General features: G+C 39.9%; 1 protein-coding gene across 2 annotated transcripts in view; it reads right to left on the bottom strand.

The window, feature by feature from the left end:
* The window catches only part of CBP20 (CAP-binding protein 20), a 39,910-nt gene extending 26,149 nt beyond the window's left edge, over window positions 1-13,761 (bottom strand). The window contains exons 1-5 of one of the 2 annotated variants that reach the window (XM_010262015.3): window positions 13,575-13,761; window positions 13,325-13,405; window positions 5,206-5,429; window positions 2,203-2,341; window positions 2,089-2,122 (exon numbers count right to left, since the gene is read on the bottom strand). In XM_010262015.3, coding sequence (XP_010260317.1) covers window positions 2,089-2,122; window positions 2,203-2,341; window positions 5,206-5,429; window positions 13,325-13,342 — 415 coding nt within the window. In that variant the 5' untranslated portion in view covers window positions 13,343-13,405; window positions 13,575-13,761. Of the gene's footprint in view, window positions 1-2,088; window positions 2,123-2,202; window positions 2,342-5,205; window positions 5,430-13,324; window positions 13,406-13,566 lie in introns of both variants that reach the window. The other variant, XM_010262016.3, reaches the window with a different exon arrangement.
* Window positions 13,762-15,612: the final 1,851 nt, after the last annotated feature.

Here is a 15,612-nt window from a genome sequence, read left to right as displayed (position 1 = left end):
ACGTATGAAGGGTGTCTACGATCAGCACCGCAGAGAAGTAACCTTCGAGCCTGAACAGTTCGTGTGGTTGAAGCTTCAACCCTATCGGCAACACTCTCTCAAAGGCAGATTTCCCCCTAAACTGGTCCCCAAATTTTACGGGCCCTTCAAGGTACTACGGCGAATCGGGAAAGTTGCATATCAGCTCGAGCTACCAGAGAACAGCAGGCTCCACGATACCTTCCATGTGTCCCTACTCAAGCCTTTTACAGGGAGTCCTCCTAATCAAGTACCTCCCCTACCCCCCTTGAAGGACGGCAAACCCATTCTCCAACCTCGGACTCTTGTCCAGTCACGCGTCAATCGGGGTACCTTCGAAGTCCTTATGGAATGGGACGGACTGCCATCAGCTGAGGCCACCTGGATTCCCTGGTCTGATCTTCACAACGCCTACCCAGCTCTCGAGCTTGAGGACAAGCTCGTTGTCCAGGAGGGGTGTGATGTTATGGACACATTCGTTGGCAAGACCTACCACCGCCGCCGCCGGCAGCAGCACTGAGGAGGGGCCCACGCGACAGCTCACCAGGGGCCCACACTTATCTCTGGCCAACTCGCCACCAACTTACCTTATCCCTTATCCCTTATCCCATCTATCCTTATCTTATCTCCTATTCTTAGTAGAAGTTTTGTTACCATTAGAAGTAGGTAGTTTATTTCCCATAAGTAGGAATTTGAGTTTGATTAGAGATAGATTATCCTAGCCTAGCCGAATACAATAAGGAACCCCCACTTGTAATCTCCTATTTAAGGATCTAGGAATTGAAATAAAGGTATTCAGTTTTCAATCAAGAAAGAGCTTAGGAGAGTTAGGGTGATCTCTTGAACAAATCACCCCTAGTTCGCCACCATAGGGTCTGCACGCAAAGGGAGGGGCAAGGGAAAGCTAGGAGTTTTTTCCGTGGACCGACCCGTGACGAGATCCTACGCCCGGGCCCATAACAGTCACCCTATGTGGGTCTTTAGTAGACCAATTGGGGTTGCAGATTCCACAATGGCAGAAATTTTAGCTGCTTTAACGGGGCTCCGTATCACAAGAGACCTAGGCTTCACTGATCTAACAATCAAAGGAGACTCCAGCAACACGATAAAGTGGTTAGGGGAGAGGGAAGGAGGTCCTTGGAGACTGGCCCACTATTTAAATGAGACTAGATATCTGTTAAATTCCTTATCTGTAAACCTTTGCTGGATTCCTAGGGAATTAAACTCTGTAGATGATAGTTTGGCTAAATCTGGTATACAGAGGGATTTTTTGTACAGTGATAGAAATATGCCTTTGTAACCTGTGTGTAGCCTGATTGTACATCATCTCATGTACTCTCTGTTCTCTCAATCAAGTTAATCTCTTTTCTCAAAAGGGTATGTTTAAATCAATTTAAGAAAACTCAAGGTATATTTAAGTCTTCTACCCTATTATTTATTTGTTTTATTTAATAAAGTATTATTTATTATATAATTGTTTCTAGGTGCCTGCCTAGTCGCCTAACCATGAACATAACACTATTTTTTTCCTGGCATTTGGCTGAGGTGCTCTTTGAAAAGCATCTAGTCACCTAAGCATCACCTTGACAACTATGGCTTCAGGGCATAAGTTTTGAACACTGAAATAGAAAATGAGGCTCAGTATTGTATAGAGAAATCAATAAAATGGGCAACGTTCTATGATTCAATACCTATGTAAGTGTCACAGAGAAATGAGTTGGATATTAAAAAGCATAGCATAAAAGGTTGGTAGATTACATTCTGACATGCAGATTTAACAGACAGCATAGTCCATTCTCCAAATCAAAAAGCAATTCATGATTGTACTAACCATTTAAACTGCATCTATAATGTACATGGGGGTACCTTGCAACTTCTCCCAATCATGTTACAAAGAAACTGCATAACATACTGGTAATAAGCAAATTCAAATATAAAATTGTAATTTCCACCATGAAAATATGATAACTGCAGACAAGGCCAACAACTCCAGAAGACAAAGAACCTTTCAGAAGTTAATATGAACAACTTGAAATAAGAACATATATTCATAAATTTCCAAAAGGATATCAGGATCATAATCAGTACGATATTCATCTCGCACCTGTACAAAAGATAAAATCCATATAAGAAAAAGTAGACTCACTCAATAAATACAGCCAAGAAAAAAGCAGCTAACCTAACCTGTCCACCACTTCGACCACGACCCCATTGCCTTCCTTCTTGGAATCCCCAGTCAAAATCAACACGAATTGGACGATCATCAAGAATTGTCCCGCTTACGTATTTAACGGTATCCTCAGCATCACCCCTAGAGTAGTATCTGAATAACATGCTAAATAATTAGACAAAATAAATTTTTTAAGGCTCGCAGGCTGCTGTTTGAAAATGGAATAATAAGAAGTTACATAATTAAACCAGGTGATCCATCTCCAAGAGGCCAAAAACCAGGTTAGAGTAATTAGAAATATATTATCAAAAGACAGCATTGATTATGCTCACACCCAAGCACTAAACAATATAAACTGCTCATCTCTCATCATTTCAAGACTAGAATCATGGAAATATAAAACCTAAGAATACATATAAATATAATGATGCATACTTCCTATATACCAGAAATGGAAATTCCAAGGTTAATAACATACAAGTGCAGCATATAAAAGACATAGTGGAAACCCCAGGACTAATGGCATGCAAGTAGAGCATCCAAAAGATGTAATCAGCAGCAGAAGTAGAAAAATTAGCCCTATCCCAACTATATGCACTGAACTTGGAAGATACAAAACATAAAATGAATTAGAAAAATCAAAATGCAGCACTAAACAACTTCTTTCAAAGATAGCATGCAAAATGGTAAAACTAAATCAGAACATGGTCTTTATCTCACTTAACAAAAAAAGGTCTTTATCTGAATGATTCATAACATTGAGAGGTTAAAGTTCACAATTCAAACCAAATTTAGAGACTAACTAATAGATATAACACTTCTTTCTTTTTCCCTTTTTGGTCTGGCAAGGCACCATAGTGGATCTCCTTGAGCTAGGGCAAGCAAGAGTGTTTGATTGCATTCATGTAGTAAAGCAGCTACAGGAACAGGCCCAAGAGAAGGGTGCGACAGGGGGCCAAGACATTGGATTCATGCACAACCATACAAGAAGAAGACAAACATTCCTTTCATAAATCCATCTTCAACTCAAGCCCTTGCAGGAAAAAACCAATACCAAAGGCAAGTATTTTCTCCTTCAAGAGAAGAGAATTCAAAGATGAATCAAATAAATGATTGTTCTAGGATGAATATTCCTCACCTATGCAACCCCCATCTATGCTAGTGCATCCATTAAGTAAGAAATGGGAATTCAGAACCATGTAAGTCAAAGACCAGTTGGACAAAATAGAAACTTTAAAATCATTTTTTCTTCATTTAGCCCCTGCCAAAGAATTGTTCTCCTATGAAAAGCATTTAAATCTGTATCTGAATGTTGTTAATTAAGAAATAGCATTTGGTCAGTTAGTGCATTGTCATTTCTACAGTGAGATTTGAGAATATTACACTGGTCATATATCCCTAACCAATGAGGTTTTCCTAAGCCATACAACTTCATATGTTCCCACAAGATGGTATTGATTTTTTTTTTTTGTTGATAACCTGTAGAATGAATTACCCTCCAATAACAAGTTACCTAATATATTTTGTTTAAGATTTTTTCTTTTTGAAAGGAGGGCGGAACAGCAACAATCAAAAGATTTGTATAATTCATAGAAATAGAAAATTAAAATGTACAAGATAGGCATCAGGCAAAAATAAGGCAAGCAAAATTCATGTAAAGTTGTACAAGCATGTAGTTATATATACAAGCTTTCAATGCAGAGAGGACCTGTTATGTGTACTTCAAATTTATTACCTCATACCCTGGTAAAGTGTTAGCAATATAGCATTAAATCCACAAGAGTTCATTTTAAGAAGGGACAATAAGAACCCAAAAGATACCTAATCTCAATAAGCAAATAGAGAAGCCTCCAAGGGCCTATTCTAGAGCCTTTGCTCCATCCAATAGCATTTTCTCGATCACCTTCAATCTAGAGATATGACCACCTCTAGGAGGTGAGAACCTAAATGCCAAGAAAAAAAATCCATTTCCTCAGCCTCAGTAACCCCCACTAATAGGCTCATAGAAAATCCAAATAGTGTTACTTCTCTAGCTGTCAAAAAAAATAAAAGCTCAATTCCTGAGGGTCCAAAATTTGCCCCATGAGCTGCCACCAATTGTCAAGCAAAGCTCCTCTCTAAATGAGTCACCCTCAACTGCAATGGATGAAGCAGGGGAGGGCAAAAACTATGGCCCCTTTTGGCGCATCTTTCCGCGCGGGCTGTCGGCTGTTTAGAAGCCCGGCAGCATGCGTTTTCATCTTTTCCTGTTTGGTTGGGGGAAGATCTAGCCACCGAAAGACTGCACCCCAAAAAGACGTGAGAAGCTCAATTCAAGCTTATTTCAGGAAGCTGGAAATGGAGCTTCTCGCCTTTTTTCGTCTCATCTTCGCACGGAAAGACACGCGGAAAGATGCGCCTCCAACCGAACAGTCTGTGGGCTGCCAAGATCTTTATGTACAAGCCCACTACGTCTTTTGGCTGTCAGATCTTCCAGAAGATCTTTCAAAAAAGACTTGCCAAACACCTACATAATTGCTAAGAGGTTGTGGTGGCTATCATCAATGCTAAAAGCCATTACCCAATGTTGTTCACAGATATCTGGGGTCCTGGAAGGGATAAACTGGATACAGTACTAACCTTCTAAATTCCTTCTAGATTGAAGCACAAGAAGCAACTGGGAAGTGGGAATAACAGTATTTCATGGAAAACACAGAAAAGAGGTCTAATCAATTCCCAACTGTCCAAAGAACCTTTTCCTATCTCTCACATTTGGTTGGATGCAAATTTTTTAGTAATTCTGCTACATTTTAATGCATTTTATGTGCCAAACCAAATATACCAGACGATTTTAGCAGATTCAAAATATCCAGCAGAGCTAATAAATCTCTTATAGAATTAGACTATCAATATGCAAATGTAGCTGAAAAAATGTTAGTTTCAAAGTCATTTAGAGATGCATTCCAAGTAGAAAATCAATTAGTATCTTCCAAATGATTTGCAGGCTGCTAGTAAGTTTTATGGAGAAAAAGTCATACATGACAAAGCAAAAACCACATGGGGTTTTGGTGTTCTTATCCAAACCCATGATTATTTTTTTGATCTCTCCAGCTCGAGAAAATAATTCATAAACTTGCTCTTCCGTTGTGTAGAAGGACATATTCCCAACATAAACAGTTGTAGAAGTCTGTAGCGCATGTTCAAATTCTTCTTGTGAACCAGGAAATCTTCTATCCCGATATGCTGAAAGCTTGCTGGGATCCTAGAATTAACACTAAAGGAGTTAATAAAAGGTGGCAACAGAAACCAAATACAAAATAGTTGAGCAATCATCTTTAAGCCAAATTTTGCATCAGGCAAAGCAAAACTGCACACTACAATGGTCAAGTAAATCAGAAAATATACTAATAAAAAAAATTAAGCATACACATGCATGCATAATACATGCATACATATACAAAGCCCTAAAATGGTTCCAGGACATGGTAACTCAAGATTTCCACCATCTACAGCACCTGTTAGAAAAAGTGATATGTTACGAGTTGAATGAGCCAGAAGAGCTAGGAGCAAACTGGAAAAGGGCTTGGGTGGAAGTAATAAGAAATGACTTAAGCACCCATATTTAATGATGGATATTGCACTGAATAGAATGGTTTTTTTTTTTGTGATAAAGCACTGAATATAAAGTCAGTGCCTTCCATTGAGAAATGTTCCATGGCTCCATTAACACTTGTGATTTGCTTCAGAAAAAAAAGACCAAATTGGTGCTTGTCCCCAAACTGGTGTTCCTTATGAAGCTACACGGTGAGACTGCCTTCCACCTTTTAATTACCTGTCCTTTTTCTAACTACATTTGGGAATGGTTTTCCTCTCTGTTTGGTTGCAGCTCGACTCCTATTAATCTGGAAGGATTATTTAATTCTCATACATTCAAGTGCTCTAAAAGTAGAAGAAGAATTATGGGAAGGTGCACTAGAGCAGCAGTGGTTTGAACAATTTGGGAAGAAAGAAATTTAAGGTTTTTTTATGACAAAGGAAAGAAGCAAAGAAACTTTGATCGAAGCGATATCTCTAAGGGTGGCACATTGGGTGAAAACATTAAAGTTGTTTGCTGACTTTAAGACAGAAACTTCTTCAGATCTTGGGGAACAATTGCTAATACTGCTTCTAGAAATTCCAGAACAAATGAGGTCTGGTCCCCCTCCAGTGGCTGGTTGGAGGAAATTAAACTTTGATGGTAGCTGTATGGGAAATCCTGGACCATCGGGTAATGGTGGGGTGATAAGGGAAGAGAATGGGAATATTTTAGCCATATACTCAGGTCCTATTCAGCATGGTGATGTGGTGAGATCAGAACTGATGGCAGCAGTGTATGGTGTTGAAAAAGCCAAAGAAATGGGGATTAACAGGCTGATTATTGAAGGGGGATTCAAAGATTGTTGTAAACTGGCTGAAAAGGGGGAAGGAGTAATATGGAAGCTGAGAAATGAACTCAGGTGCTTCAAGCAGATATCTAAAGACATGTTGATCCAAGTTAGATGGGTTAGGAGATCAGCTAACAGTATGGCTGATGGGCTAGCTAAACAAGGCATTCAAAGACAATCTATGTTCTGGGCTGGTTTGTAATTAGTGGTTTTTCTTCTCTTGGGCTTATCCTTCTGCCCACAACTTCTTGTTGCATATGCTTTTTTAATCTTATCAATAAATAAAGTCTGCGTTGCTGATAAAAAAACACTGAATAGAACGGAATGGTGAAACCGGATACAGGCACACAGTCAACTGCATATAGTTGGGATAAGGCTTAGATGATGATGATGCTAGTAGCTTAACTTAAACCCCATGTGATTAGAAACTTTTATTAACTTGATTACACTTGAGCTTATCCCAACTGTTTAAAAGGCCCAAAAAACATAGAGAGAAAAACCAAGTGAAACCTACAAAACTTGGAACTAAAGTCCAAACTGATAAACCCAAGCTGCTACATTGTTCGCCTTTTAAGTTTTCTTACATTCCCTTCTCTCTCAGAAAACAGAAATCTAGAACAACCCTAGAAAATGACAACCATTTCTTAACTTTCCATCCCACTCCCTTGTTCTCCCTATCTGTCACCTTTCCTGTCCCTACTGATATCAGCACATAACGTACTGGCAATTACACCCCCAACCTGCAACAAAATCTCCATTCCATCACTGTTGCCCCATAGTTCAATGGTCATGTTGGTAAAGTAGTTTTACCTAGAGATTGAATGATTGTTTCTTTTGAATCTTATATTGCCTTATAAGATTGTAAACATAAATGAAACCATGAGTACAGTGCAATGATTGAGAGTGGAGCATGGGTTGTAAGTTGTAACCATGTCTTGCAATGGACCTGATTCAGTTTGTGCCTCCATCCAATACATCATCCCAAATTATCTCTCTATCATGGGTAGAAACCATGAGTAGAGTGCTAAATGCTATAAAGCAAAATGGTGCAATAAATAACAAAGCAGATTTGTTTTATTTTTTAAATGATGGAACTTATTTGGATTTCCCAACATCACCACCTTTGATTTAAATGTTCTGTTTACATATTGCATCAAAAAAGAATAATATAATTTAAAACATAACTTCAACCTTTGGTGAGAAACAAGAGACGGAAAAAGAAAAAAAAACTGTTAATGAAGAGAAATAACCATGATGTGAGAACTCTTTTAGGATGCAAGGGTGTATAAGTTACATAGTTAATGCATTTAACACCTCCTACAAACATGAATAGGAGCCCCATACCTGCCAAATGCTAAATGAGATGCCTGAGGATCACAGGTTCACCGGGGAAGAAAAAAGTGAATATCACCAATCCTGACCACTGTCTCAGCAGTCAGCACCTAATTTTTGGAGGGTTCAGATGTAACAGTGATTTATGAGTTGCAGAGCAAGGCATACAGAATGTTCATTGTAGATTAGGGATGATGGTTCATGTTGCTCTTGGTTGCCACTAATCGTCATGTGTGACACATTGGTTTTGTAGAAATAGTTTTACAATTACCATGGAGTATTTGAAATGTGCAGAAAAAGCAATATTTAATCAGGTTGGGGCTTTTCTTTTGATGGTTGGATAAATTTGAGGGCATTTTACTCACAAAACAAACTCTAACCATGCTTAGTGCAAGAAGAGGACCTGATAGGTAGAAAATTCCATCCCTGAAAAACTGGCACAAATACTTTCATATACCCACCTTAGCTATCGGCTTAATTTTGAATCTATCACTATCAATAATTTTCCCCTATGTTTTATTATATGATTTTACTGTTCATTTGTTCAAACATAAAATATCTGAGACTTTTTTGGTAGGGGAGATAAAAGAGGAAGGTCCCTTCTTATTTCTTTTTTCAATTTATATGCTTGCAAGTTGGTATATAGAATTAGGGAATTAACCTAGGATTTACATTTTCCTTTGTTAAAATCAATCACCCAAGGGACACCAAGGCACCCAAGCACTCTAATTTTTCCCCAAAAAAAAATGATAAATAATTTTGCCAAAAAATTGTCTAAAAATTTACCTATACACCTTGACAACTATGGGTATAAGATAAAAGTTAGTTATATGCAGATATATAATTCCTCATGTGAAGCATCATAATGAGCAAATAAACCCCAGATTTGAATTCAAAATTTGTATAAGTTTCCTTTCCCCATTTTTTTATCAGTAATCTGTAATCAATTCCTTAAAACATGCTGAAAAACATTACAATGTGTTTCTGATACAAAGGAAAAAATTAAATACTTTTCAAGCTTAACAGCCCCTATTACAGATCTGCCCAAAGCAGTTGATCTCTATACACCCCTTGTTTTTCCAAACAGTCAGCCATCCCATTTGCCATTCTCTTTACCCATCTGAAATTTGCCTCTAATTCCTTTGCTATGCTCTTGATTTCTCTTAATATATGCCTGAACATCCACATACTTGGACTGCTGTCATTCATCCAAGAGATTACCAATTTTGGGTCACCCTCAATCTCCATATTTTTAAAACCACATTGCTTTGCTAGTTTAAATCCTTGATGTAATGATAAGCCTAGTAAGGCGGAGAGTCCCGAGCCCAATAAGGAGGCTCCAGGCGAGGCTCTTCAAGCCCATCAGGCCCAACCGAGAACCCAGAACCTCACGAGAGCATAGAGTAGAGCCAAGCACGCTCAGAGTTTGTTATGGATTGTTATGAGTTGTACGGCCATGCATTATAAAGGCCAATCCACGTATTGCACAGAAGGCATGAATGAATTAGCCCTCCCTCTCTCTCTCTCTCTCCCCCTAGCTACAATGCCCACCACCAGGTCCTCGTCAGCAGAGGAACACATTAACAGCATAGAAGGGGAAGTCCGCCAGACCACCAGTGAGTTAAGGGAAATCAAGGAGACCCTCTCAGCTCTGGTGGGCCAAGTTCGAGAGAATCTCTTCAGGACCCCGAACCTTGGAGGCGGAAGGATCGAGCAGCAACGGCATACGGCGAGGAGGACTCTACCCCATCAAGGCTACTAAAATCGACTTCCCACTGTATTCAAGTGATGATCCTATCCCCTGGATTTGCTGGGCTGAGCGTTATTTTGAATTTCATGAAACCCCCACAGAACAGAGGGTCTCCATCGCCGCCATACATATGGATGGAGAAGCCATTATGTGGTACCAACGATACCGGAAAACCCACCCTCAGACCACCTGGCTAGACCTTACCGAAGCACTACATGTGAGGTTCGAGCCTTCAGGGTACGAGAACTTTAATGAGTCACTCTCCCGAGTAAGCAGACTGGAACATTGAGGGAGTACCAAAAGTACCAGAAGAACATTGGGTTGTTTTATAGGAAGCTTAAGAGAGAGAGAGAGAGAGAGAGAGAGAGAGAGAGAGAGAGAGAGGGAGATAGCGAGAGAGAATAATGGCTAATTCATTCATGCCTTCTACGCAATACGTGATTGGCCTTTATAATGCACAGCTGTACAACTCATAACAATCCATAACAAACTCTAAGCATGCCTGGCTCTACTCTATACGTGGGCAACGCGTGTACACAAAGGTAAGTGGGGGAGTGACGCTCGTGAGGTTCTGGGTTCTCGGTTGGGCCTAATGGGCCTAAAGAGCCTCGCCTGGAACCTCCTTCTTACTGGGCTTGGGACTCTCTGCCTTACTAGGCTTATCATGTAAGGCCAATATTTCTTCTCTTGTAGAGCCCCCTACACCAATCAGCCCAGAAAACAAAGTCATCACTTCCCTGTAGCATCCCTAAACAGACCTCCAATTGCTAACACGCCTGGATTTCCTAGTAATCTTCCATCAAAATTTAATTTTATTCTATTAACCTAAGAGGGCTGCCTTCCCCCATATTTGAGGATACTTAAAATGCTTTCACTTTCTGACAAGTAGAAAACATCATGTTTTCCTTTTCCCATTTACACCATAAAACTACATTCAACCATATCAACATCTGATAATGCTGAAAATTGATGACAACAAGTGTATTCGTTTGCCTAAGAAAAAGCTTATGACTGATTACTATTAGTTTTATATGGCGTCTAACATTCTATACTAGCTAGATTTGTTAAAATTGGAGCCAAAATGGGCAAAGAATAAGATAAGCCCACCAACATCCAGAATTGATTTCTCAGCATCTCCCCAGACATTTGAGTTGGAGACACACTCCCTGGTGTGCACATTTACATGACAACTTCCTTCTCATTCCCATACATGGAATTGCTCTTTCCCCCTTTTCAGATATTTAATTTGAAAATGCAAAGAATTCCTCAAAGAATTAAATTTCTAAGCCCCCATGTGTTAACTGCAATTTTGTTCCTTTGTCATGGACCAAATCCCAAGCAAGCTTCCTCATTGATCCAACTAAAACCAGCTAGTTAATAGGCCATCCCACCAAACCCTTTGACTTGCACACTAAGTGCTCATTTCTGAACACCTCTGCTAGCAACTAGCATAGACACCTTTGGCCCTGAAGGCTGAAGCCATAGAAGAATAAACATATGTTTCCAAATACCAAGTTCAAAACGAAAAGCAACCAGAGATGGTTTAAAACTGCAGGGTGTCCATATATCATGTTTAAATATCAGGCGCAAACCCCAAAGGAGCACCTATTAAATCAACAAATGGACCACTAGAATATTTCCAAGAAATAACATGTCTAAAAAAATTGTGGAAGAAAGTGGATGTGTGGAAGAACTGATAAAGATATGATCAGACATGAATTTATTGGAAGTATCCAGGGAGTAGCTCCAATAGGTGATAAAAATGAGAGGCAGACTAAGATAGTTTGGCCACAGGCAGAGAAAACCATCTACAGTACCAAGCACCAATAAGAAGAAGTGATCTATTACAAATTGAAGGGAAAGAGGTAGACTCGTAGAGGAGCTAGGAGCAGGCCAAAAAAAACCATGGGTTGAAGTAATGAGAAATTGGCAGAACAAGGATTGATGCAGCAGACCCCATATGGTCAGGACAAGTGATGATATATTTTCACTTGCACGGGAAACCCTATGTGGTCAGAACAAGGATTGATGCAGCCAAATATTCAGGAACTGGCTGATGTGTTAGGAACTTAGGATGTAAAGTGGGAAGATTTCCTTCCAAATATCTGGGACTCCCTCTGGGGGCTAAGTGCATCTCCAAATCTCTGTGGGATCCAGTCCTTGAAAGATTAGATTCGAAACTGGCTTCATGGAAGGCTCATTACCTGTCAAAAGGAGGTAAGGTGACCTTAATCAAAAGTATCTTGGATAGCCTACCTGCCTAGTTCTTATCCATTTTAAAAGTGCCCTCGAGTGTGGCTGACAAAATCGAGGAAAAATGAGGAACTTCCTTTGGGCTGGCTGGAATGATTCAAAAAAGTACCACCTTGTCAATTGGGAGCAGGTGTGCAAACCTTTGAGAGAAGGAGGCTTAGGAATAAGGAAGGTTAAATTGTTCAATGCTGCTTTGTTGGGAAGATGGTTCTGGAGATTTTCTGCCGAACCACATAGTTTGTGGAGAAAGGTTATTGAGGAAAAATATGGTTTGAGAAGCAATGGGTGGGATGCTTTGGATCCTAACCAGTCTTACGAGCGTGCAATGTGGAAGGGTATCTGCAAAGCTTATGATCAGTTTTCTAAAGGCCTAAAATTCAAAGTGGGGGATGGTACAAAATTGCGGTTTTGGTTGGACCCTTGGTGTGGGGATAATGCTCTAAAAGATGATTTCCCGGCTCTATTTTCAGTGGCTGCAGATAAATCAGCATTAATAGCTGACTCTTATGTGGTGGAAAATAATGTGGTCACTTGGTCACCAGCCTTTAGGAGAGACTTCAATGACTGGGAGTTGGAGATGGTAGCACATTTGCTCGAAGTCCTTCAAAATCAGCAGCTGAATCCGCAAACCCAAGATACAAGATGCTGGAAGCGGACAAGGTCTGGGGAATTCTCTGTCAAATCCTTCTTTGTGGGACTTGCAGGAGAAGCAAGGGATGTGTTCCCCAGTAAATCCATTTGGAGAATATTGGCCCCTTCTAAAGTAAAATTTTTCCTCTGGGTAGCTGTGTTGGACAAATGTTTGACAAAGACCATGCTAGAGAAGAAGGGCTTCAATGCCCCTGATCTGTTGTGTGTCTTCTGTAGCAGAGAGCTGGAGACATTCAGTCACTTGTTCTTGCACTGCAATTTCAGTGTTTCAATATGGAACTTTTTCCTTGCTACTCTAAATCTGAGTTGGTGTGCTCCGGGGTCAGTGAAAGACCTGCTAAAAGGATGGCAGGTCCAGGGTATGTCAAGGAAAGGGAAGCTGTGTTGGTCATCTATCCCGGCTGCAATGACCATCTGGCTGGAAAGAAATAGCAGTGGTGATTAATGTCGCAGTAGGGTTCTTAAAGAGTTGGTTGTCTGCTCATAATGTATTTAGAAATGATACTTTTTCTTCTTCCTTTTTGAAGGTGGGTTTTTCTGGGGGTCCATAGTGGGCAGTCTTGTACAGTTTCTCGTTGTACAAAGGACCTTGATCAGGTTTTATTTCAATATACTATACTTTGCCTTTTTCAAAAAAAAAAAACAATAATGTTAAGAAAGACGGCATTTTGCACGATTGGAACCGAGTTAGCAGATTAACACGCATAACACTAGCAAATAAATAAGGGAGAGCACCATAGATCTTACCTTAAATAACAATGCCATTGAGAAATTCCGTCAAAAATAAACCCAAGTCAAGAAATTAGCATGTCCAGTGTGCTCTATCTTCTGCAACAAAGACTTCCATTACTCCTCCAGAACTACACTCTCGAGTACGAAATCAAGCTGACTCGCGTAAAATTGAAAATAAGAATCGACTTCAAATCGAATATGCATAACCAAAGCTCATGAAGAAGCCCCTGTATTTGCAAAGACGTTTAGATACAGACTACTTAACCTCAGTTTCCCGCTTTTCTTCTTTACTTCTTTCTTCTGTTTTGGGCCGCCGGAGAGCGGAGAAGAAGACCACCCTTTGCGTTTTCAAGCTCCCGCCTCCCGTTGAAGAGCTTTGGAAACCCTCCCTCCAACCAGAATCAGAACCGATCAAGGAGAGGAAAGAAAATCTATCGACAGCCTTTAACTCAATTTGGGCTGGGCTTGTATCTGGGCTCCGGGATTTGGAGGCACGATTCGTTGTGAGTAGACCTGTTCATGGGCCGGGTGGCCCGACGGGCCGGCCCGGCCCGGCCCGACTCCCGGACGGGCTTGAACAGGATTTTTGGCCCGCGGGCTTAACCTCGGGCTAAAAAGCCCGGCCCGCATAAAATTCGAGCCGGGCTCGGGCTTTGCTAAAATAGCCCGGCTCGAGCCCGGCCCGGCCCGACTTATAGTTAAACTTAAGTAAATCCGGCCCGACCTATAGTTAAACCTAAGTAAAAACCCTATGTGATGTCTATTTGAATAAATTTTTTTATTTGAGGTCATTGATTCACTTGTAGATCCATTGTTCATTTAAATAGGGGAAAAAACATTTAAATTAAAATAGAAAATGTCAAAAAATTTTAAATTTCTTTTATTAGATCGGGCTTCGGGCTCGGGCTCGGGCTTCGGGCTTTTCATCAGGGCCGGGCTCGGCCCAAATTGTAGGCCCGTTGGTCGGGCCGGGCTCGGGCTCGGGCCTAACAGTTTTCTATTAATAAAGAGTCAAAGCCCGGCCCGAGCCCGGCCCGGCCCGGCCCATGAACAGGTCTAGTTGTGAGTCAGGGAAACATTTTCCTCATTCTACGAACTTACGAAGGACGCTTGCGTCCATGGTTTTCAAAACCGGACCGGAAAAACCGAAAACCAGTCAGATGACCGGTTCCGTTTTTCCCAAAAACCGTTGATTTTGATCAGCAAACCACTGACCCAGGTGGTTAGTCGTTTGAACCGTTTGAACGGTTTTGACCATTTTTTATTTTTTTTATTTTTTCTAATTTTTTTTATTTTTTATCAAAATGGGCCAACTGTTCGATTCGAACCGTCAGACCGGTCGACCCAGTAACCAGAGCCCTGATCGGTTTGGTCTCTGGGTCGGTTTTAAAAACCATGCTTGCGTCCACCCAATCACCTTTTAAGGATAAAATACAAAAACCTCTCTGAAATTTCTGACAATCATAAAAACCTCCCTTATAATTTTATTTCAAAAAATACCTCCCTTAAACTTAAACTTTTGAGAATTTCGACAAAAACCTCCTTCTTTCACCTTCCTACACAAAAAACTTAGACTGATAGACCAAATACCCATTCTACCCTTTTATAAATTATTTTACATATAAATTTTCTAAAACAATCATGTTTTAATTTAACAAAAACCTCCTTTAACAGTAATCTTCTAAACATTTTTTGTTAAGTTAAAATAGGGTTATTTCAATAATTTTCTATGTACAATAATCTATAAAAAGGTAGAATGGGTATTTGGAAAAAAACTGGTGCACCAGTCTAATGTTTTCCATTTGGGAAGATAAGAAAGGGAAGTTTTTGTTGAATTTCTCAAAAGTTCAAGGGAGGAATTTATTAAAATGAAATTATAAATGAGGTTTTATGATTATCAGAAATTTCAGGGGAGATTTTCGTATTTTACTTATAAATTAAATAGCCCCGGGATTTTTTTATTTCATAGTAAAGGTAAAAATTACTAAGATGTCCATTTAAAGTTAAATGAAAAGAAGAAAATATCAAAAATAACAAAAACAGTCATGTTAAAGCATGGTATCTTTTTAGGGAGAAGTACCAATCAGCCCATATCAGAATTTACTAGGGTACAGGGGGAATGTATCCTGACCGCTAATTGATGCTAAATTCACGGGAAGGATGTCGTTTATAGGGGAAAGGGCTAGTTGTAGGGGGGGCTGGAATTCAGATTTCTGCATCGTGTGTTTACGTACATTTCACATCTTTTTATTATATTTTTAGTTTTCTTTTTACAATATTTTGTGTTTGTTGTACTTTCCTAT

The sequence above is a fragment of the Nelumbo nucifera genome, chromosome 1 (assembly GCF_055504915.1).
Source record: "Nelumbo nucifera cultivar China Antique chromosome 1, China Antique-T2T, whole genome shotgun sequence".
Lineage (NCBI taxonomy): Eukaryota > Viridiplantae > Streptophyta > Magnoliopsida > Proteales > Nelumbonaceae > Nelumbo > Nelumbo nucifera.
This window is presented reverse-complemented; position numbering and strand designations above follow the sequence as displayed.